This window comes from Lithobates pipiens, unplaced genomic scaffold (assembly GCF_037356315.1).
Source record: "Lithobates pipiens isolate NorthernLeopardFrog02 unplaced genomic scaffold, aLitPip1_a1.2 Scaffold_16, whole genome shotgun sequence".
NCBI classification, from domain to species: domain Eukaryota; kingdom Metazoa; phylum Chordata; class Amphibia; order Anura; family Ranidae; genus Lithobates; species Lithobates pipiens.
The window spans coordinates 86,247,957-86,270,767 of record NW_027507748.1 but is presented as its reverse complement, the minus strand read 5'-3'; the positions used below and the strand labels follow the sequence as shown (position 1 = coordinate 86,270,767).

The window sequence follows — 22,811 nt, the reverse complement described above, 5'->3', positions numbered from 1 at the left end:
TATGAGATCATTAGAGGTGGTGGAATTGGCCTGCAACATCCACTGCAGTTGACCTGTTTTCTAAATGGTAACCGTAAGCATTTTGGCCTGCAGGCATAAACATAAAGAACAAAGAAATAAGATTAGAAGGCTGCTTTGCAGTTTTCCAACTCAACTTACCTTCCATTACTCATTAATCCTCCATCTCCTCTTTGGAATGTTACTGTGTATTAAAGAATAAAAGAAATGTCAACTGATGTGATATTTCCCTGATAAGACTTTACAAAATTATAATTGTGTTGTTTATTTATATATTTTTTGATTATATGTTTCAACATCCTTAATTTTTCTCTTTCTAGTGTTATATGAGTAGGGCTTAATGCGGACCTATTATATTCTCAAGTGCTAACTTAAAATGAACTTATCTGGATTGAAAAGTGGTTCCTTCTATTGCCAGAGACAAGAGACAAGAGAGTCCAGAAGAGTGTCTTCTGTGCCCATCTCAGTTTACTTTCACTTTGCCATGTACTATTAAGTTGGGGTGTATGCCCTGCAAAGATGTGGTGCAATATCCCTGTAAAATGAGAATGCCCTGCTATCCAATAAGGCACTGGGTTTGTGTTTGGTGAAGCTCAGTGCTTCTGGTAGGCAGGGTTTATGCCACAAGTTGAAGTCTCTATAATAAATTTAAATTGTCTCAACAGTCAGAATGCAGAACAACTATATTTTAAGGAAAATTCTTGTTCAGTTGAATAAATAAAGTAAAAGAGGGGAAGAAATACTTTACTTCTTGGTTGTTCAACCTCTCGGGTAGATCATCCATTCTGAACAGGGATCCTTGCCTTCAAAAAACATTGCATGACCATGTACCAAAGCCTACATGCATGTGATCAGAACTATAGTAAAGCCACATGCCCTCAACATGGGGGGGATGCTTTGGAGTCGCCCCAAAGCACCTTGTTCCCATGTTGATGGGGACAATGGCCTCATGCCCACATCCCTTGCCTGGTGGTTGTGATGGTCTCTGGGTGGGGGGCTTATCGGAATCTGGAAGCCCCTTTAACAAAGGGACACAGATTCTGGCCTCCCCCTATGTGAATTGGTAACGGGTACATTGTACCCCTACCATTTCACAAAAAAGTGGCAAAAATAGTAAAAAAAAAGTCAGGAAACACTTTGGGACAAGTCCTTTATTAAAAAATAAAAAAATACAAATGTCCCGCGATGTATATCCATCTCACGCTGCCCGGCGAAACGAAAGAAGGAAAAAAAGCTGAGAGAGGCTCCCGCCGAGTTATGCTTCTTCTTGGTAACAGCTGTTATATAGCTGAAGGTGGGACCACCCGGTGACGTACATGGGTGATCCCACCCCCTCTGATGCCACGTGATGTCAGAGGAAGGCGGGGTCATCCATTTACATCACCGACTGGCCCCATCCTCAGCTATATAACAGCTGTCACTGAGAAGAAGCATCACTCAGAGGGAGCCTCCCACGGCGGCGGAGCTGTTGCACTTTTTTTCCTTTTTCAGCTTGTCGGGCAGCGTGTGATGGATCTACATTGTGGGACATTTTTATTTTTTTTAATAAAGAACTTGTTCCAAAGTGTCTTCTGTATTTTTTACTATTTTTGACACTTTTTGTTAAATGGTAGGGGTACAATGTACCCATTACCAATTCACATGGGGGGGGCTGAGAGATGGGGGTCCCCTTGTTAAAGGGAGCTTCCAGATTTCAATAAGCCCCCCACCCGCAGACCCCCACAACCACCCAGCAAGAGTTGTGGGGATGAGGCCCTTGTCCCTTTAACATGTGGACAAGGTGCTTTTTGGGGTGACTCCAAAGCATCTCCCGATATTGCGGGCATGTGGCCGGGTACGGTTCTCTCTCCTCCCCTCTTTTCCTCCAGACTGCCAGGTTACGCGCTCAGATAAGGGTCTGGTATGAATTATGGGGGGACCCCTACGCCATTTGTTTTAAATTTTGGCACAGGGTTCCCCTTATAAACCATATCAGACCTGAAGGGTCTTTAACAGGGTTCTGCAGCTTTTGAATTTGCCACGAACACCGCATAATATTCATTGTTCACCGAACGTCCGAACAGCCTAAGTTCGGCCCAAACTTATGCTTAGGCCAAACCATTCACCCATCCCTAGTAGGGACCACAAGAGCATTACATAGTGAAAAGGTTTGGAGAAGGGAATAAAGGTCATTGACTATAACTGTAGAAATGAACAATGTACAGTAAATATATTACTGGAAGAGATGTGAAAAGGGTGAACTCACAGTGCTACATGCCTAATTATAACATTCTGCTTTGTGCAGGCCTGGCAATGATTATTCTCAGGGCATCCTCACACATACATCTTTTGTGTTTATTTTGTGGTCCTAAATGGAAAATGCAGGTGTTCGTTTGTGCAGATTGTGAGATTTACTAATATTTATTACAGTCTTCAGTTATTTCACATTGCATTTCATTACATCACGTACAGTATGTACAAAGAGGTGGCCATTAATATTTGCATATCTCCCCTCTTGATTCTTCACATCATGCAAAAGAAATACTTCAATGTGAAACATGGACAAATAGGTCTACAATCCATGTTAATGGAAATAAATCAGATCGCTGCCAATGCTTGTTTAAAATTTGCAATACTAATGTGTAAAACTATAAGCTAATTCAAGAAACAAGATCTTGATCTTATTTTAGGAGACACAGTACTAGAAAAAATTGAAAGAAGGCTGTGGCCTCATTAGCATGCCTATGTGATAATATATACTGTGTAAATGTGAGGTGGTATAGTATAGTAATACAAGTAATGCAACTTCATTGCATTGTGTCTTACAGCATATAAAGAAGTAGACAGCAGACATATTGGCCTTGGTGCAGGTCTTATAGATAGGCTACCTCGGAGACCTGGCAAGGGGTCAAATGAAGCACATTCCCTTTGGTTCCCTCTCAATTAGGCTAATAAAGCTTGGCACTGAGAGGGCCTCCTTCAGTTATTCATATACTTGTTTGGAAAATCAGATAATGGTAATGCTAGGCAGCCCCTGGGCTAATGTTTTAAAAATATAACAATAATTTAAGTATTACGTTAATGTACAGCTGAAATATTGCATGTACAAAATCAGTCCATGTATAACATATGTCATAAAATGATATATACATTAGTAGATGTCTGAAAATATTGTACAATACATTCAGTAAAAGTATGGACATTCTGAAATTTAGGATTAAACAATATATCCTGGCTTTACCCTGAAAAATCAAAGTGTGCTAATGGAATAAAGATTGCTGACTGGCTATGCTTCAAGGCAAGTGGCACAAGCAGATTCAATAAGAAAGTGAAAAATGCATGGAGATCTGCAAAGTGGAGTAAACCGTAGCAACCAATCAGAAGTCAACCCCTAATACAGCTGACAGCAGCAATCTGACATCTGACTGATATCTACAGTATGGTGCTCTTCAACAATATTGTTCTTCACACGTTCTTACTGAATAAGCCAGACATTGTTTAATAGGACATTGCAATGTTAAAATGGATAAGTGCAGTTGTCCCCCATGTACAATGCAGTCAGACATTTTGTGGGCCACGCCAATGACTCAAAAAAATAAGGGATTGATTTACTAAAGGAAAATATACTGCACTTGTTGCAGAACTTGGTACATGGGGTAAATCTTCACTTTGCAAAGAATACTCAATGACATGCAAGGAAAATAAAAAACAGCATTTTTGCTTGTACATGATTGGATGATAGAAATCAGCATAATTTCCCCTAATTTTAGAGATTTTCCTTTAGATCTAGAGCAACTGCACTTACAGTGCACAGTATATTTGCCTTTAGTAAATTACCTCTAAAATTATCAATTCATTTTTAGGAACTAGCTCAAGTTGCACTGAAGTCAAGAGTAATTATTACATTGATTTTTTTAACCCACAAAATTGCTGACTACAAATTATATGGGAAACTGTCATTATTGTTTTACTGTGAAAGCAGCCATTTTGAATTCCAAGCTCATAAAATAGTTGTGACAAAACACAAAATGGCTGCCTGACCCATATGAACTGACAGGTGCATGCAAAGTTCCAGAATTATGAATACATAAAGGTATAACATACAATACAGTGAGGATATCCACACAACACATGTGCCACAAAGGTAGAGACAATTTAGGGTTTACAGTACAAGAGTTACATGCAGGTGCATTAATAAAAAAACAAAGGGAGAGGCCTGGAAGTTTATGTGGAATGTGAAGAACAAACCAGGCTTTGCCTTTCAGCTGATATTATCATGTCAGCAATACAGCTAATCTAAGCCGAATGCAGATCGTTTTTTTTCTTTTTTTTTTTTTTTTAAATTAAAATGCAAGACATTCTTGTAATAAACCTTAAAAAGAAGATTAAAAAATGTAATAATGAAATCCAGATAGTTGCTGACTGAATGAGCACTGCAAGCAAAACATTGTAACCAGTCAGTATTTAATCAATACGGGGTAGGCCTGTCAGGATTCATTGCAATTAAAATATGCATTCTTGCTTGACAGTGCCTTCCTGTTATCATAAAGCTCTGCTATCCTAGGTATTCATATTCTTCTCTATGCTTCTGGGCTCAGTTAATGTACTACAGCACAATTTGTTGCTTCTGATCACAAAGGGCATTCTTGACTGCACAGCGCATTGACTCTAATATTACAATATAACATTTTTTAACTTATATATTTGTTAGGCAAAGTAATTCAAACTGCATAAGGGCATTCATAAAAATAATTTTCCCATCAGCCTCTATGTGCTCTTCATTAATAAAATGCTACAACAACTAATCCATATCAATCAGCAATTAGCATAGTATCTAATACAGAGTGCTAAATGTGATTGGCTCATGTAAGCGTACCATACCTTAGTTGCAAAGAGCCCTAATGGACTGAGAGTGTTTGAAACACTCTTTAAAAGTGTCCATGACTCCCTTAGCAACCAGTTATCTTTTTCCTATAATCTGCTAGGAACATATCACAAAGAATGTGAGCTTGGTTCATCACAGACAAATTTTGCTTCAGAAAGTTTCAATCATGTATTGACCAGTCAAAGTTTAGTTTTCATTCAAACTACAATCTCTACATATAGCACAGTTGCTTGTTCTTCTCACATTTTTAACATTGTAAGTGAAGTCTTAAATAGCCTTCCCAAAATTGTTAATTTCTATATTATAATTATGGTGTTAAGGTTATAGTGAGATGGTCCAAAAAGAACCAAAACATGTCAAGAAGGGCTCCCTAATGCATAAGGTATTCATATATCATCTTTCAATCTTCTTCTATATATATATATATATATATATATATATATATATATATATATATATATATAAACCTTTCAATCTCTATTTTTTTGTTTTTTGTTTATAAACCTAGAAATTAAGGTTTTCCCTTAAAGTTGTGTTGTTCTTTAAGATAGGTCCTCTCCATGACATGGTAGAAACCATGAACTATATCTCTCAATGAATTAGCTGTATGCTGCCTGCATATAAACCTCTAGGTGTTAGACTGTATATGTTTTACAATCCACTGTTTCTAAATTTAGCACATTTAGCTACAGGAAAATAAAAAAAATTACTTTGACTAACAAATCTTTAAATTATAAATAAGTTTATTTCATATTGAAAGGTGGTGATTATTAAATACCTCCCATCTTAAAAGAAAATGTTTTTAAAAGACCCCTGCTTAAAAATGCTAAATAAATAAATAAAAACATAAATAAAAAGTAGTGGACCTTCAAAGGGTTCTTCACAGCCCATCCCTCTGGTCACCAGGAGAGCCCATAACCATGAAGAAAAGGGTCTCATGGTGACTTTCTCATCTGCATGACTACTCAGTTTTGTTATTTCACAGGGAAAAGTTGTATTCTGCCTCCCTGGCTCAGAGTAGGAAAGCCTTCCTCAAATCTGGCAATGGATCTATTTAGTGAAACTGAGAAGCACTATGAACTAAAAGTATTTTCATGCACCCTTGATTTGCTTGATTTTGCCAAAGATTTCAGCAAGTAACTGGGAAGGATGCATTGGAGGATCCTAGGATCCTCTGTTTCTGAGAACACCAGTGCTTACAGTAGAGCAGGGGTGTGATTCGGGACCCTTGGAAGGCACACTACATGTATTAAAATAACTATTTTTGAAACCTGGGTTTAGTTTTACAATGATATAAAATAGTCATGAGTGGGTTATAATTTATTTAAATCCAACGCCTTTAAATGTATAAGGTTTTTGTTCATTATATCAAATGAGTATACCTGCTTTGTGCCAGCTCCCCTTCTTTGTGCCAAGTGCAACTTTGTGGTGCATGCCTGTATCTGGGGAATCTGGGAGCAGAGGATGTAGAGAAAAAGGACATTTTGCCCATTTTGTATAAGAAAAAGTTATTTTGGAATAATCTATGTTGCAGTGTAAATGGCGCAAAGGATGTATCTAGAGCATAATTGGTGAAGTAATGGCTTTAAGCTATATATTCTTCTTGGAATAAATATTTCCCTGCGTGCTGAGCTGTACTCATCATTTAAGCAGGCCAAATGATATATTCATCTCTCAGAAATAAATATAACCCATTGGAAACTATTTTTCTTGAAGGGTGATGAGTGAGAACTTATGTAAAGAAAGATTATAATGAGCAAGCTGGGGGCATTTCTGAAAGAGACAGATTATGACGAATAAGACAATCTAAGACTATTTAAAGGCAGCTAAAGTAATAATTAGCGGCTGAATTCTAATTGATAATGAGAAGTATCAATTATGTTGATGTGACTTAATTATATTTAATTCTGAGAGCTAATGCTTTCAATGATATGGTGGTGAAGAAGTAACACAGACTAATGGACAGTACCTGCAGGGGTAAAGGTGAAGGACTGAACTGCAAAACAAGAAAGTAAGACAGCTTAAGTTACTAATGAAGATTTAGGACAGTAAAATGACATTTTGGAGATTAGAATGGTGAATGAACTATTTCTTGAGATGGCAAATGACTTGTTTTGAAGCAGTAGCCATTCAGCAGCCAATGGATATTGAGAACAAGTGACACATTGGAAATATCCAGCCAATGAAAAGATGAGCTGAAAACCCTTACTTGCTCACAACATTTTGTTTTTGTGTTCATGGAACAATCTCATGGAATGTGCTTATGTGCTTTAGCCCACAGTAACCCGAATGCCAGTGATACAGCAGGAAATGAATGTAAACATTAGTTTGATTGGTATTCATTTTATAGCACTCAATAATATTATTTAATAATCACATTGTGCTTTGTGAAGATAATGTACTAAAATGTGTTCCATATAATCAGTGCAATAAAATAATTTGTATACTGTATCTGTAATTTTAAGCATATGACCATGATATAACTGTGTAAGTTATGAACATAAATGGAGAAAACTGAGAAATAGTACTTTTTCCAAATAATTTCAGGAAACTTCTAGGAACTTACTTTGAAAAGGAGACTATTATTCCAAGGAAATTGAGTTAGATCTTATTTGGTCTAAAAAGTAAGGTAACAACAGAACTGAAGTGTAGATATCTCATGGTGCTTGTTAGTCGCCACATTTGATTTTAAATAAATCCATGTATTCTATTTTTATTTAATTATCCTACTTTATTTTTTTAGTACATTGCTTTGTGTGTGTACTTTGGTGCACTGCTTGTTGTATTATATTGCTAAATATCTTTAACATGTACAGTATCTTTGCCAATGTCATATCTTACTATGGACCATTTTGATTCCCTAGTGAATCAATCCTTTTTTTGTACTAAAATTTACCGCTGCCTGTACTTAAATTATATTGGGACCTGGTATTATAAGTGAGATTTTAGGATTTTCTTGTTTTTATTGGCTTTTCCCTAATGTTGTATAGGGAGTCCTGGCCAGCATACTCCAAACGGTATAATCAATATAATTGTTGGCAATTCAGCTTTCAAATGGCTCAGTTTTTACTGCTCACTGAGGCTCTGGCATTTGACAGTTGGATGACAGTAAAGAAAGGGGGTTATTAGCACTAAGAGGAGCAGGGTACAGTATAAACAGAAACTGAGGCCCAATGTTCAGCCCATGTCTAGGATCCAAGTGACTTTACAAGGATCAAAGAGAACACAATGAGGTGCCTGTACTTCTGTAGTGAGGAAGCCACTAAGATTAGATAATACAAGTTAAGTGAAGATGCAATATTAAGAGGTTGGTTAACAGCTACTGAGATGTGTCTAATTGTTGTTAATAGGTAAAATATAGCTGATATTATTGCATAATATTTTGCCATTTATAGAATATAAGGGAAATACTGGAATCATCAATTTAAAATTGGATGTTGCATCCTGCCAAATTATAGTGAGAGTTTGCCCTCTATTCATGTCACTGAGATCAAATTTACTAAAAGGTAAATAGAAAAAGAAACTTCACCTTCAAAGAATAAAAAATCTATTCACAAGGAATTGTAATGGCCACTCAATACCTGTAAACTCTTTTAATCTTCTGTGCACCCTGAAAGGTGTTCCCCATGTTATATTGATTACTTGTCCTGGAAAGCCTGACAGCATTTTCCATGCTTGTTATTGTTCCTCTGTATTACAACACCACTAGAGATCTATCTATCTATCTATCTATCTATCTATCTATCTATCTATCTATCTATCTATCTATCTATCTATCTATCTATCATCTATCTCCATTATCTTTTAGCTACCTTGGTATCTTAATGCATATTTAAGTAAATTCTATTTTAATAAGCCAGACTTTTTTTTTAGTTTTAGTGATTGTACAGTACACATAATTTATAAATTATCTATCTATCTATCTATCTATCTATCTATCTATCTATCTATCTATCTATCTATCTATCTATCTATCTATCTATCTATCTATCTATCTTCTCTATGCAGTTACCATATTCCAATAAGCAGCTAAAATTAGATCTTTATAAGAAATGAAAAAGGTTGTCAAATCTCATGATTCTCACATTTCCACTAATTCTTCATTCCACTAACAAATTGTAACAACACTCCTCTGACCCTCTTTTCCATATTTTCTTCTATCTGCTCTGGCTTTGTTTCTAGGGATCTCCATGATTCCATACATTAATATTCACCGACTGGTGAGTTCAAACATCTGACATGACTCTCGTCTCCAGAGAAATAGAGCCACAATATAAGAAGTTGGATCAGCCTTTGAAGTACGATTGGTTTGATCTAACATCTTATCCATTTGATCTTTTGCACTGCAAAGATCTATCAGCTTCCTAAGTCTTGAAATACCATAAAACATATATAGCTAGAGCAGCTGAGGACTGCATGAATTGTTTTGGACTGTATATGCTTCGTAAAGAGAAACATAGGTCAAAATGTAAGAGTCCTACTTTGAAACACTATGCTGAAGATTTAGTTAAGAATTAGTTTTTTTCAATGAACTAAGAAATTCTTACAGTGGGCTATGCCATTGGCTTAAAAAAGGTGCTACAGGGGCTCCAATCTGACCCGGAATCAATAAATCTTTCCATTGGTAGAGGCATGATAATCTATGAGGAGGTGAGTTGCCATCTAGATAAAGGAAGGCCCGTGGATGTGGTGTATCTGGATTTTGCAAAAGCATTTGATACAGTTCCCCATAAACGTTTACTGTACAAAATGAGTATATGGATTGAAAACTGTCTATAAGGGCGAGTTCAGTGGGTGGTAATAAATGGGGAGTACTCGGAATGATCAGGGGTGGGTAGCGGGGTCCCCCAGGGTTCTGTGCCGTGACCAATCCTGTTTGTTCATAAACGACCTAGAGGGTAGGGTAAACAGTTCAATCTCTGTATTTGTGGACGATACTAAGCCAAGCAGGGCAATAACTTCTCCGCAGGATGTGGAAAACTTGCAAAAAGATCTGAACAAATTAATGGGGTGGGCAACTACATGACAAATGAGGTTCAATGTAGAAAAATGTAAAATACTGCATTTGGGTGGCAAAAATATGAATGCAATCTACACACTGGGGGGAGAACCTCTGGGTGAATCAAGGATGGAAAAGGACCTGGGGGTCCTAGTAGATGATAGGCTCAGCAATGGCATGAAATGCCAAGCTGCTGATAACAAAGCAAACAGAATATTGGCATGCAATAAAAAGGGGATCCACTCCAGAGATAAAACAATAATTCTCCCGCTCTACAAGACTCTGGTCCGGCTGCACCTAGAGTATGCTGTCCAGTCCTGGGCACCAGTCCTCAGGAAGAATGTACTGGAAATGGAGGGAGTACAAAGAAGGGCAGCAAAGCTAATAGTCTGGAGGATATTAGTTATGAGGAAAGGTTGCGAGTACTTAACTTATTCTTCACTGGAGAAGAGATGCTTGAGAGGGGATATGATTTCAATATGCAAATACCATACTGGTGACTCCACAATAGGGATAAAACTTTTTCTCAGAAGGGAGTTTAAGAAGACTCATGGCCACTCATTAAAATTAGAAGAAAAAAGATTTAACCTTAAACTTCGTAGAGGGTTCTCTACTGTAAGAGTGGTAAGGATGTGGAATTCCCTTCCACAGGCAGTGGTCTCAGCAGGAAGCATCGATAGTTTCAATAAACTATTAGATAAGCACCTGAACGACCACAACATACAGGGATATACAGTGTAATACTGACATATAATCACACACATGGGTTGGACTTGATGGGCTTTTTTTCAACCTCACCTACTATGTAACTATGTAACACTGTATGTAACTATGATAATGATGAGGCTCTTGAATTTGTGTTTAATATACTGCAAGAAGTAGCTATATTAATGGAAAGTGTTAGTAGTTTACTGGTTGTATTTTATTATTTAGCCTGTGGTTGAACAATCAAAACTGTAAGTTGACCAGGGGCGTGCGGTGAGGTTAGTGGCTGGTGAGGCACTGGATAATATCAGAGCCAGATACACACAGGTTACATACGCCGCAAACATTAGAGTGATAGCAATAATTCTAGCATTAGACTTCCTCTGTAAGTTTAAACATGTAACCCGTAACATTTTTTAAAGTGTTGCCTATGGAGATTGTTAAGTACCCAAGTTTGGCACCATTCCATGAGTATGCACAATTTTAAAGCGTGACATGGTAGGCATCTATTTAGCTTGGCGTGACATCATCTTTCAAAATATACAAAAAAATTGGGCTAACTTTAGTGTTTTGTTTTTTTATTTTCATGAAACTGTTTTTTTCCATAAATACCATGTAACAAATACCATGTAACATAAAAAGTTACAATGACCATCATTTTCTGAGTAATTTTCTAGCAAAAAATTTATGAGTTTTACATGTAGAAGAGAAGTGTCAGAATAGGCCTGGGTGGCAAGGGGTTAACTATCATAAGTAATATACAAATAATTATTATATATGGCTTTTAAGGTAATTTACTATATTTTCAAAAACTGTACTCAAGCAGTTGGCTTAACGGACAAATTACTGAAGTTTGAAGTTATAACTTCCAACCAGTAATTTCACAGTAAATAGATAAATAATAAATTATTATGTTATAACATATAGCATAATAATATATGATTTAGCTTGATTATAACAGTACCTTTTCAGCAGGCAGCAGATTCTCATTCTTCCTCCTAACTGTGTGAGAAAAACATGGGATTGTGGGTAAATCTTATACACACAAACACATACTTTTTCCTTCTAGTTAAGAGGGCTGGGCTGGAAGGGAGCATTTGTCTTTTAGACACATGCCCCCTTCTATGACACTGCAGTGAGAGGAGAGCCTCCACTACAGCATTTGTATTGGACAGCTTGCTCCAATAGTGCTTTACCATTGGTCCAATGCTGCAAGTTGTCCATTAAGCTCAGTGCTTCTGACAAGAAGTGAGAGGCACTGTGAGCTCATCCACTCAGTCTGCTGCAAACAGAGTGTGCCAGCTTGTGCTTAAACTTGTACTATGTATATTCTGACAGGCTGCAGAGGAAGCCCCATATCTCCGGAATTCCAGAACTATAGGTGGCAGGAGCCCCAAATTTTGACCAATGATGGGGTAGGGTCTCAGATAACTATCCCCCCCCCCCCAAATTTGGGACCTTCGAAGATTGATCTTTTTTTATATATATTCATGGCAGGTATCTCCCCTGACTGCAGGTCCCTGAACTTTACTGCATGCTAGGGCAACTCCCCAACATCTTTTATTTTAGAAATTGGTCACAGAAAAGCAAAAGATTATAGAATAATAAATAATATTGTCTTACTATTGTCTTACTATTTTTCAAAATATGAAAGAAAATAGATATTTGACAGCCTGCATTGACTTTTAACCTCCACATACACGGGTATCAAACCTTCAAAGGTTGACGCCCAGCACATTTTTTCAGCAGCATCTATAGGTCAATTAAATCTCCTGTTCAACCCTGTGGGATAGTTTTCTGTGTACATACAATCCAAAATTCCAAATGGACACACCTTGGTATGCTCAGAGATGTCTTTGGGTCTATCCCTTCAGAAGTGTTATGGGTATACAACAATATCTACTTCTGACATAGGTCAAAAAGAGGTATTATAGTACCCAATGTACCGTGCACCAATCTACATGGGCTTGCCACATATGTAAATAATTAGACATCAACATGCAAAGAGCAGCTATGCTGTGCGTAATGCACAAGCATGTGGTATCCAATTAGAGTTCCTCTTTCCTCTGTCCTGAGCTTTAAGAACAATGAAAGTTAAATGTGGATTAGTAACTGTGGGTTACTGTACTGTTTCCATGAGGTTTTGTCTTACTAGGTAATCCTAAATGTGATAAGTGTTTCTTACATTTTTGCAAAGATTTCTCACCATTATAGTCAGTGGCTAGGCATATGGAACACACTTTTCCAATAATATGGCAACATGCACGAGCAAATTGATTAGACTTTGAAATCACATGAGCTGATTTAAATGTAACATTTAATACACAACATCAGTAGTTGAAGATGTTTAATTCTGCTATAAACATTTAAAATCATATAGAAAGTCAGTCTGAGCTCTGCTGCATTATTTTGTATTTGGAATTCCCTGGTATTGACTCAATAATACACAATGTTGAAATATTATTCTAAATACAACAATATGCTTACACAACTGTCTATGATAACTTTGAAAAGCAATTTAGGGTTTTATAGTGCAAGATAATTCCGATTGCATGTCTTACCGGCGTAATTGCTGAGTCCCTTTCTTTTCTTTCTGCGCCAGTAGAGCCATATGCTGAATCCCATGAGAATTACCCAGCAGGCACCACCGATTCCCGCTATGAAGGCAGGTTGCTTTACAACATCTGTGATCTGCTCTGTGATGCTGTTGTTGTTTTCTGTGATGACAACTTCATTACGGTTTCCTGTGATATCATTGTAAAATAGTTACTAACAGAGCAAAACATAACGGAGCAAAATATTGCTTTTTCAGCTTTTATGCATCAGGGAATAAGGAACTGATAGCATTAATGAGGCTGCCAGTCTTAAACAACAGAAAACCACCATACTGGCCAAATGAAATACAGGTAGGTCAGGACCGAGTATGCTGAAAATTGCAGTGTGCATTGGGGGACAGCTGCGTACTCAAGTTTTATCCACTGGTAAAACAATGAGGCAGAAGGGAAACCTTGTATCATGACAATGTCTGCAATAATATTCATTCATCTTTCCATTCATTCATTTTTTGTTTAAATGGTACAGTATATTTTCATTTTCAAAATATAAGACAAAACAAAGTCTGGAAAAGAATTACATATGTAGATGTGCCTAAAACATTTACCACTAGAGCATTAGTAAGTGTAACAAAATGGCGGTACAACAAGATTCTCTTGATTGCAAGCAAGAAGGTCAACATGTCCACATCTGCAGGATCTGAAATATGTAACGCTAAGATTGTGATCAATGGTCATCTAAAGCATAACAAGCTACATAACAAATGCCGCAGCAAGAGAAAGAGGTGACGGGCTTGATGGAAGGGAACTGGCAACATAAAATAAATCTGAGGTTTCTGGCTTTTTTGAGATTGCATGCTCATGAGCTTTTAGAGATGGGAGGTCTTTTCAAGAAAAAAACAGTAGACATGTACACTGCTGAAAAATGTATTTGTTTTCGTTACATTCGTTTGTTTTTTTCCGCTTTTCGGGTCATTCGTTCTGATCACAATTCGTAATTTGTAAATTCGTATATTCAAAAAATTCTTAAATTCGTAAATTCGTAAATTTGAAAATATGGAAATTCAAAAGAACGAAAAAATGAAAATTCTAAATAATAACTAACTAACTAATACATTCTAGATATTGGAATTTCCTTTCAAATTTGGCTGTTAGTGAATGTAACGAATACAAATTTATCCAAAGTTACAAATTATCCAAAATAACGAACGTTCCATCTAAACAAATGGAAGGGAATGAATTAATAATAAATAATAATAAAAAGTTGTTTATCATTATTATTAGTTATTTATTATTCTTAATTTGTTATGTTCCATTCGTTTAGAATTGGCATTCGTTATTTTGGATCATTCGTAACTTTGGATACATTCATATTCATTACATTCACTAACAGCACATTTAAAAGGAAATTCCAATACCTATAATTTAATAGTTATTATTTCAGATTTGCAAATTTTTGGGTTTTCAAATTTTTTAATTTTGAATTAATTAAAATTAATGAATTTGTAAAAAAACAAATTGCACATGCCTAACAAGCAGTAAACCTGTCCAAGATCAATGTAAGTAGAATCAAGAGTATAAAAACAAAAGAAATTCCATGTGCTCCATTCATTTTGCTTTTACCAGTCATGGGAAATGAAAATTCACACATGAAGCCAGTGCATACAAGGCCATAAAACCTAGTGCATTAGAATGTTACTAAACCCACAACAGTAAAATCAGTCGGTATATGCAGTAAAGCATGCTTGCTATACTCACTGTGGAACCTAAGGGGTTAATCATGCACATTGTGTAAAAAGGCTGCTTGATCCTGTATGCACAGATCCTCCCCTTTTGCAATGATGGAGCCTTTGGAGTCACACTGCACATGCTCAGTGTGGTGTGTATTGCTTTTTCTTGGGAAAGTGCATGTGATCAGCACAGGGCCAATTGGCATTGTCCAGACATGTCTCCTACAAGCCTCACAAGGAACTGATAGAAATCACTAGACTGCTATATACTGCTGATAAGAAAAGATATTTAGCAGTTTATATTTGCTAATATAATTGCATTTCCATATTCTGTGTACCATGGGAGATCAGATATAGTGAATGCAGGGTCCTGGGTTTAGTAACATTTTAATAACTCGGTATGGTTATTTCATGCTTGCAGGACAGAGCCTTTTTCAGCACACCTGAACCCCTCCCACCTCTCGTTGGGCTTAGTGCAACCCACAACCAAAGTACATTTTCGTCACTGGGGCATATTTTAAATAAAGTAGTGCTAGTGAATTAAAAAAAGATAATTAACGGATTACCTTTCCATTAATGCTTGGTGAACATCGCATTCACTGTTTTATAAATATACCACTTTGTCTTTAGGGTTCTTTCTGGTACATGTATTTGTCCATAAAGATACTTTCCACTATAGACGTTTCTCTTAACTACTTCGATACCAGGCACTTATACCTCCTTTGTGCCCAAGTCAATTTTCAGCTTTCAGCACACTGTCGCTGTTTAAATGACAATTGCGCAGTCATGCTACACTGTTTTGTTCCCACAAATAGAGCTTTCTTTTGGTGGTATTTGATCACCTCTGCATTTTTCTTATTGCTAAGCAAATCAAAAAAGATCTAAAATGTTGAAAGAAAAAAAAAGTTTTTCCTTTCTTTCTGTTATAAAATTTTGTAAATAAGTAGGTTTTCTCCTTCATTGATGGGAACTGATATGGCGGCACTAACGGGCATTGATAAGGCGGCACCGATGAAGTGGCAACAATGAGATGGCACTGATAGGCACTGATGTTGGGCACTGATATGCATCACTGATGGGCACTGGTGGCAATGGCATTGATGGGTGGCACTGATATGCAGCACTGATGGGCATTGATAGGCTGCACTGATGGGCACTCATGGGTGGCACTGATGGGCACTGATAGGCGACATTGATTGGTGCTGAAAGGCTGCACTGATGGGTACTTATGGGTGGCACTGATAGGCAGCACCGCTGGGCACTGACAGGTGGCACTGGTGGGCACTGACAGGCACTGATATGCAGCACTGATAGATGGAATTGATAGGCATTACTGCTGGCACTAGCAAGTATTGGGAATGAGCACTGATTGGCAGCTGCCTGGGCACTGAACGGCACTTCCTTATTGGTCTAGGGTGGCATACCTGGTGGTCTAGTGTGGTGGCAATCCTGGTGGTCCTGGTGACATCCTGGTGGTCCTGGGTGGGCATCCAAGGGGGGCTGTGATGATAAACAATCAGTACAGACCCCCTCCTGTCAGGAGAGCAGCCGATCAGCTCTCCTCTACTCATGTCTGTCAGACGCGAGTGAGGAAAAGCCGATCAACGGTTCTTCCTGTTTACATTGTGATCAGTCATGATTGGACACGGCTGATCATATGGTAAAGAGCCTCCATCAAAGGCTCTTTACCAAGATCAGTGTAGTGGTGTGTCAGACTGACACACTGCACCACTGATCGTTACGATGCTCTCCCCTATGGGCACAGGAGATTGGTCATTCTGGAGGGCTGTTATATGATGTCCACCCAGAACTAAAGCAGCGCCGCACAGCCATCAGTTGACAGCCGGTAGGTGGGTAGTGGTTAAAGTGTATGTAAACCCTAACAAAGAACATCTCTCATTTGTTCCTTTTTGGTCTGCGAAATATATCATTTTAAGTGTTTTGTTATACTGTTGATTTTGCCAGCAATTTTGTGAGCTGACAACTTTCGGTGCTCACTGCACGTAAGGGGTTATGAAGATGAAAAGGGAGGACAAGATGAGAAGAGGCCTGTTTTCATTTAAATCGATCAGAAATGCAGTAGACAGGGCTGACACCATATGCTTAGGAATTCAGAGATGTTTTGGAAAGAGAAAAGTAGAGGCATACTACATTTCTGGCACATCAGCAGTTATTTTTTTGTACCGGCAGTGTGTTTAAAGGGATAAAATATGGGTAAACATGCATGCATTTCAGAAATGTGCTAAATATTTTAGTTTTTTTTGCCTTGACATACTGTGTGCCTTAATTGTACTGGTATTCTGTCTATACATATGTTATTTTTATTTTACAACAAGCTTGAACATTTTTCAAAACTATAACCTTCAATTTAATGACTTCGCAATAGCCGCAATATTCACACAAGGTTCCTCTAAGATATCAAAGACATGCTACAGGTATGTGTGTAACAGGATTTCTCTTAAAGCAGGTGTTCCAGTAACAATGCTGTCAGCTCTGCTAATTAGAGGGAAGACACGACTCTGGGATGACCTGTAACGCTCCATTGTTTCTCCAGACAAAGATATAATGGCATACAATGTCTCCCTCCTACTGAAGACTAATGAAGAATAAAGCTCATTTGTTGGAGTAAAAATTAATTAGTCGCATCACAATCACTTGCAATTACTACTGTGAAAGTTTGCAAGCCTGAATAAACCAACTTCTTTATAACATGAAGAACTGTGGACCTTAAAGTGGAACTCAGTATATTAGAGTTTAGTGATGCATATTTAAAAAACAGTGATCAGCACACAATGAGCAAATAAAATCCAAGTCTTTAAAAGAGAGCTTAGGCTTCAAGATACCACATTCCTATAGATTGCATATTTCAACTTTTTGGGTCAAAACACATAATTTGTAGGAATGCATTATCTTGACATTGGCATGCCTTCTTTTAAAGATGTTTGTTTTTGTCACATGGGTTGATTTACTAAAACTGGAATACTCAGAATGTGATGCTGCTGTGCATGTTAGCCAATCAGCTTCTTATTTTAGCTTGTTCAATTAAGCTTTGACAATAAAACCCGGAAGCTGATTGGTTTCTATGCAGAGCTGCACCAGATTTTGCACTCTAGTAAATCAACTCCCAGTGTGCTGATCACTATTTATATGTTTAATCAACATTGTATGTATGAGGGAGCATGCAGATCTTTTGCCCAGCTTAAAATTCTTGGACGGAATGTAAGGGGGTAAGCTGTCTATTACTTTTTATCTATAAAATATTTTTTTAAATCATCAATTATATTTATAGACCAGCAGCCTGTTAAGGTGAGGACAACAGAATAAGCTTTATGTATAATATTAGATAATATGATAAACTATAATATTATAATATTATATTTTTATGCTTATTTATATGTGATCTAAACAGAGTAAAGTATCTCCTTACATTAAAGGGACAGTAATATGATGGGATGTGTGAAGAAACAGCTGAAGGGGTCTATTATTGTGCATTCACATGTATGCAGTCTTTCATGAAAGCTGCCATACTGGAAACAGATCCCAGTGGAAATGACAGCTCCATGGTTACCAGTACTGAAGATTGCAGTTTTAGGTCCATTACAAACTGACCTTGGGCCCACAAGAGGGCAGCATATCACCTCCATTGAGATCATCTTCAGAACATAAAACGCTATTCCCAAATGTGTAGGCTTTACACATGCCTATTGCAACAACGGTATCTAAAAATATACTATACAATGCCTAGAGAAAGCAGGCTGAAGTAGTTGAATAAGGCATACAAACTACATTAAGGAAATCTGGAGTAAATTAGTACAGTTTCCCACAGCAAGCAAAGCAGAATCCCTGTTTTATTTCTTCTGTAAAAGAAAAATTAAAATTGTTAGGTGGTTATGGGCAACTAAACTACTTTTCTCCAGATTACCAACTATACTGGTTTTCAGCGCCAATGACCTAGCACAGGGTAGTAAGAAAAAAACCTGTGCCCTATGACTCATCCCTAAACTTAAAGCAGAACTTTGGGGGGGGGGGGGCAGGTACCAGGTTTTAACAGGTACCAACTTCCACTTATATTCCCTAGTTGTCCACCTGTAATGTGTCCCAGAAGGCTGCGGGACATTTCACAAAGTGCAGTGTAGTAGGAAGACAGCCGTGGAGCTGCAAGAAGTGACAGCTAGCTTCCAACACTAAAGATAGCAGTGCTGGGGATACAAAGATTGGTGAACAACTGGTTCAGGTGCTGGATCCCTGAACAGGTAAGTATCCTTTTCTTAAATGTCAGCAACTTTAGTATTTGTAGCTTTTGACTTTTACTTTTTTGTACCTAGGATGAAGATCCTCTTTAGCTTGGCCCTTGGGCTGTACTTCAAACGTGACTTTCCCCTCACCTGAAAACTAAAACTTAGCCTATCCCCCAAATTAATATATAATCTGACACTAAGATTTACCTCTAGTTTAAGCCATAGCACTTAACTATTAAACACAATGCCCTTAAAGCCTAAAACCCAAGCTCTAACCTTAACCCTACACGAACCTTTACCCCAACATCAAATAATCCCTTCAAATTCATAGTTAAACCGGAAGTAAACCCATCCATAAAACAGTTTCATTTCCGGCATGTGCCAGAAATGTAACACTCCCATTAGTTGTGCTCTCAACCAAATTGTCAAACCATCCAATGGCAGGTGTCATAACTAATCACATGTGCAGCATCGTGGCAGTTGTAGATTAAACGGAGGCAAACATGGCAGCTTCCTTGGCTAAAAATTATAGGGGGTTTACTTACACTTTAACTTGTCATAAACAAAATTTAGGACCTCCTGTGCCAGAACCAGTGCCCAAGCCATGCAATCTGTGTGCCAGAAAAGGCAATTTTTCATCACTAAAAGTGACTTACAGATTTTCTTTCTACATGTTTTTATATTTTGAGGTAACACTTCCAAAAATACTTGACTTAGTATGCAAAATAGTTATGAGGGAGCAGCGACTTGCTTGCAAATAGAAGGAAAGGGAATTACTACATGTTATGTTAAAATACATGTTTAACATTTCAGTTTATGCAGGAAAATTATTTCAAAAAAGCTAACTATTTTTGGGTCAAGAGGGTCAAGGTAAAGTAATATGCTTTTTATAAAGTGCACCTGTACATTACAGTTTGCTGTCAGAGAAATAAAAAAACAGATGTCAGAGACACTTGTCTTTTTCCTTGAATCCTGAGAATTCCTCTTCCCTTTGGGGTCAGTCAGGTGACAAATGTACAGGCATAGAGCATGTGATCAATGTCTTGATCTCTTGACTGACATCTGAAGCCACAAGAATTTAATGGATTCAAAAAAATAAAGTATCACTGATGACTCTCTAACATTTCCTTTAAGTAAGATTTCAAGAGGGGATTGGCAGCCTAGGCCTACTTTAGAATAAACTTGTTAAGAGAAAAATATCGGGCTTACCATTGTTGACCTTTTTCTGAAAATGCAGTTTTCCTGGCTAAGGTGCTAATACAAGCACTGCAATAATCTGCACCCTCTTTATTTGTCAGTGCCTCAAACTACTAAATCCTGAGTATCGGCATAACAGGCAGAAAACTGGAATTTTCGGAAATATAAGTCAGCAATAGCAGGCACCATAGTGTTGTCATGGCAGGCTTTCTTTACCAATTACAGGAAGTTAGCGTAAAACGTATAGTTTGTTTAGTGCTTTTTTTATTGCCTTAATTATATGTTTGTCCTTAATTCAATACTCTTATTATCTATTTTATTAGAACAGCTCACATGTATTTTCTTTGCAATATAAATGAAAGAATGAATGAATAATCTTAAACCAGTAATGATTTCTTTCTTGGTCTGTTTATATTTAGAGATCAATATTTGCTGTACTGCCATATATAAAAGATGGACGGGGTTAATAAGGATTCCAATTATATTTTTTAACAAAGCAAATAATAAACCATTCATCAGTCAATGTGACCCTAAGGTACTATTCTGTCCATCCCACAAACCCACCGAGTTAATGAACACAAAAATCTAAAAGGCATATATGCCATAGAAGAAGTGCATAATTATTCGCAATACTCATAGTATTAATGACATAAAAGAAGGTGTCATAAAACGATTGTAGAGGCAGGGATGCTGAGATCATTAAGGAAACAATTAGCTGCCATCTTGAGCATAATCATGTGGAAAAGATGGCTCCTTAGGGCCGACAGGCTTTTATGTCCAATGTACTTATTTCTGTACGTAGATCCTACTGTAGGAAGCCATTTAGATCAGGCAGCGGGGATTGCTGTGGTGTGTCGTTTCAAATTCAATGCTTCTGGAAACTGGAAATTTTTAATCTGAAAGTTCTTTTCACACTGTGGTGCTAGCCAATTTGTGAGCTGTGACAATATGCCAGAATTTATATTATTACCACTGTAGCCTTATTAAATGCCACACAATGTCTTTTAAAAGTTTCTTTATCAAGAACTGTTTGCATTGCCTCATTGTAACCAATTAGGTTCAAATATGTGCTGGTAAATAACAGGGATTCTGAAAATCTGATTAGTTGCTCCAGAGCAATACCTAATGTTCCTGTTAAATGCTTTTTCAAACAGGAAGTCTATTTAAATTAAACTTATCAATATCTATGGGCTCCTGAACTACAATGCAGTCACTCACCAGTCCCTGCACTTAACTATACATGCATTGTTCAGCACCTTGAGTAAGTAACTCTGGGTAGTAAAAACAGAACATTTAATACTAGGGGTGAGCTCTAGCCTGTCTTCACTCTTCTACCACACATTCCGATTGGTCCATTTTCCTGGTGAGCAGTTTTACTGACCACCAGGACTATGCTAGATAAAGAGGGGATTGAACTAACGCTCAACAGGAAGTTTTAAAACTTAGTTGTTATAGCACACTGGCATTTAGGGCATCCAGGATTCCTAGAACTGTATGCAAAGATATCTGCATGTGCTGGTTGTGCTTTAATAATCAAAGTATATAGTCCAAAGTAGCCAATCCCTAGCATGTAGTAAACCCCCTGTTGGAGAATTTATAGACTGGCAGTGGTTATGATCTTGCTCCCCTCAGCTCGTCCTATTTGTATGTGTTGAGAGGTGCTGATTGTTTATTGTATTAGACATGGGAAATAATGTTACCAAGCCAACTCGTTATGAGTAATGCCGTGTACACATGAATTTCTGACAACAAAAATGTGAGAGCTGGATCTCAAATTTTCTGGCAACAAAATCCATTGTTGGAAATTCTGATCGTGTGTACACAATTCCGACGCACAAAATTCCACCCATGCTCAGAATCAAGCAGAAGAGCCGCACTGGCTATTGAACTTCCTTTTTCTAGTACCGTCATACGTATTGTACGTCAGCGCGTTCTTGCCGATCCCAATTTCCGAAATCATCAGTGCGACCACGTGTATGCAAGACAAGTTTCAGCCAACATCTGTCGGAAATAAATCCACGGTTTGGTTGTCAGAAATTCTGATCATCTGTAAGCTGCATAAGATTTAAGAGTGTCATCTGAAAATTCACAGGAGTTTGGAAGTCCGGAGGGTTATATAAGGCGGTTTGCCTGGAGTTAATGAAGGGTATTTCAAATGTTAATCATCTTCTTGTAGAAAATCAGTAGAAGGGTATACTGTAAATATATCCTCAAATGTAAACAATTTAGCACTTTTCTCTTTTCTAAGTAAACATGTTCAATTAGCTTAGATTATATTTTCACTACAAAAGACATTGGTGTGGGTTCTTCTACAACATAACCAATGCAATTTCAGTTTTACCAAAATGCTATCAGTAAAAGATAAATTCCGTTTGGATAGTAAATTTTACAACACTTTCCACAAAGCTCCAGGGCCATTTTAGAGTAAAACAAAGGAGGCTTTTGTCTTAGGTCTTACACCCAGAAGGATGTAGTGAAGGCTCCTGCTTTCTACTTTTCCTTATTTTC

The 22,811-nt window shown here is 37.4% G+C and overlaps 1 protein-coding gene across 20 annotated transcripts in view; it reads right to left on the bottom strand.

Annotated features, from left to right (window-relative positions):
• ROBO2 (roundabout guidance receptor 2) overlaps window positions 1-22,811 on the bottom strand; it is a 1,315,320-nt gene that overhangs the window by 45,994 nt on the left and 1,246,515 nt on the right. For 11 of the 20 annotated variants that reach the window (XM_077480092.1, XM_077480085.1, XM_077480081.1 and 8 more), the window contains 2 exons: window positions 13,148-13,330; window positions 160-202 (listed from right to left, as the gene is read on the bottom strand). In XM_077480092.1, the coding sequence (XP_077336218.1) occupies window positions 160-202; window positions 13,148-13,330 (226 nt within the window). Of the gene's footprint in view, window positions 1-159; window positions 203-6,264; window positions 6,334-6,851; window positions 6,879-13,147; window positions 13,331-22,811 lie in introns of all 20 variants that reach the window. The other 9 variants (XM_077480077.1, XM_077480086.1, XM_077480078.1 and 6 more) reach the window with 2 other exon arrangements.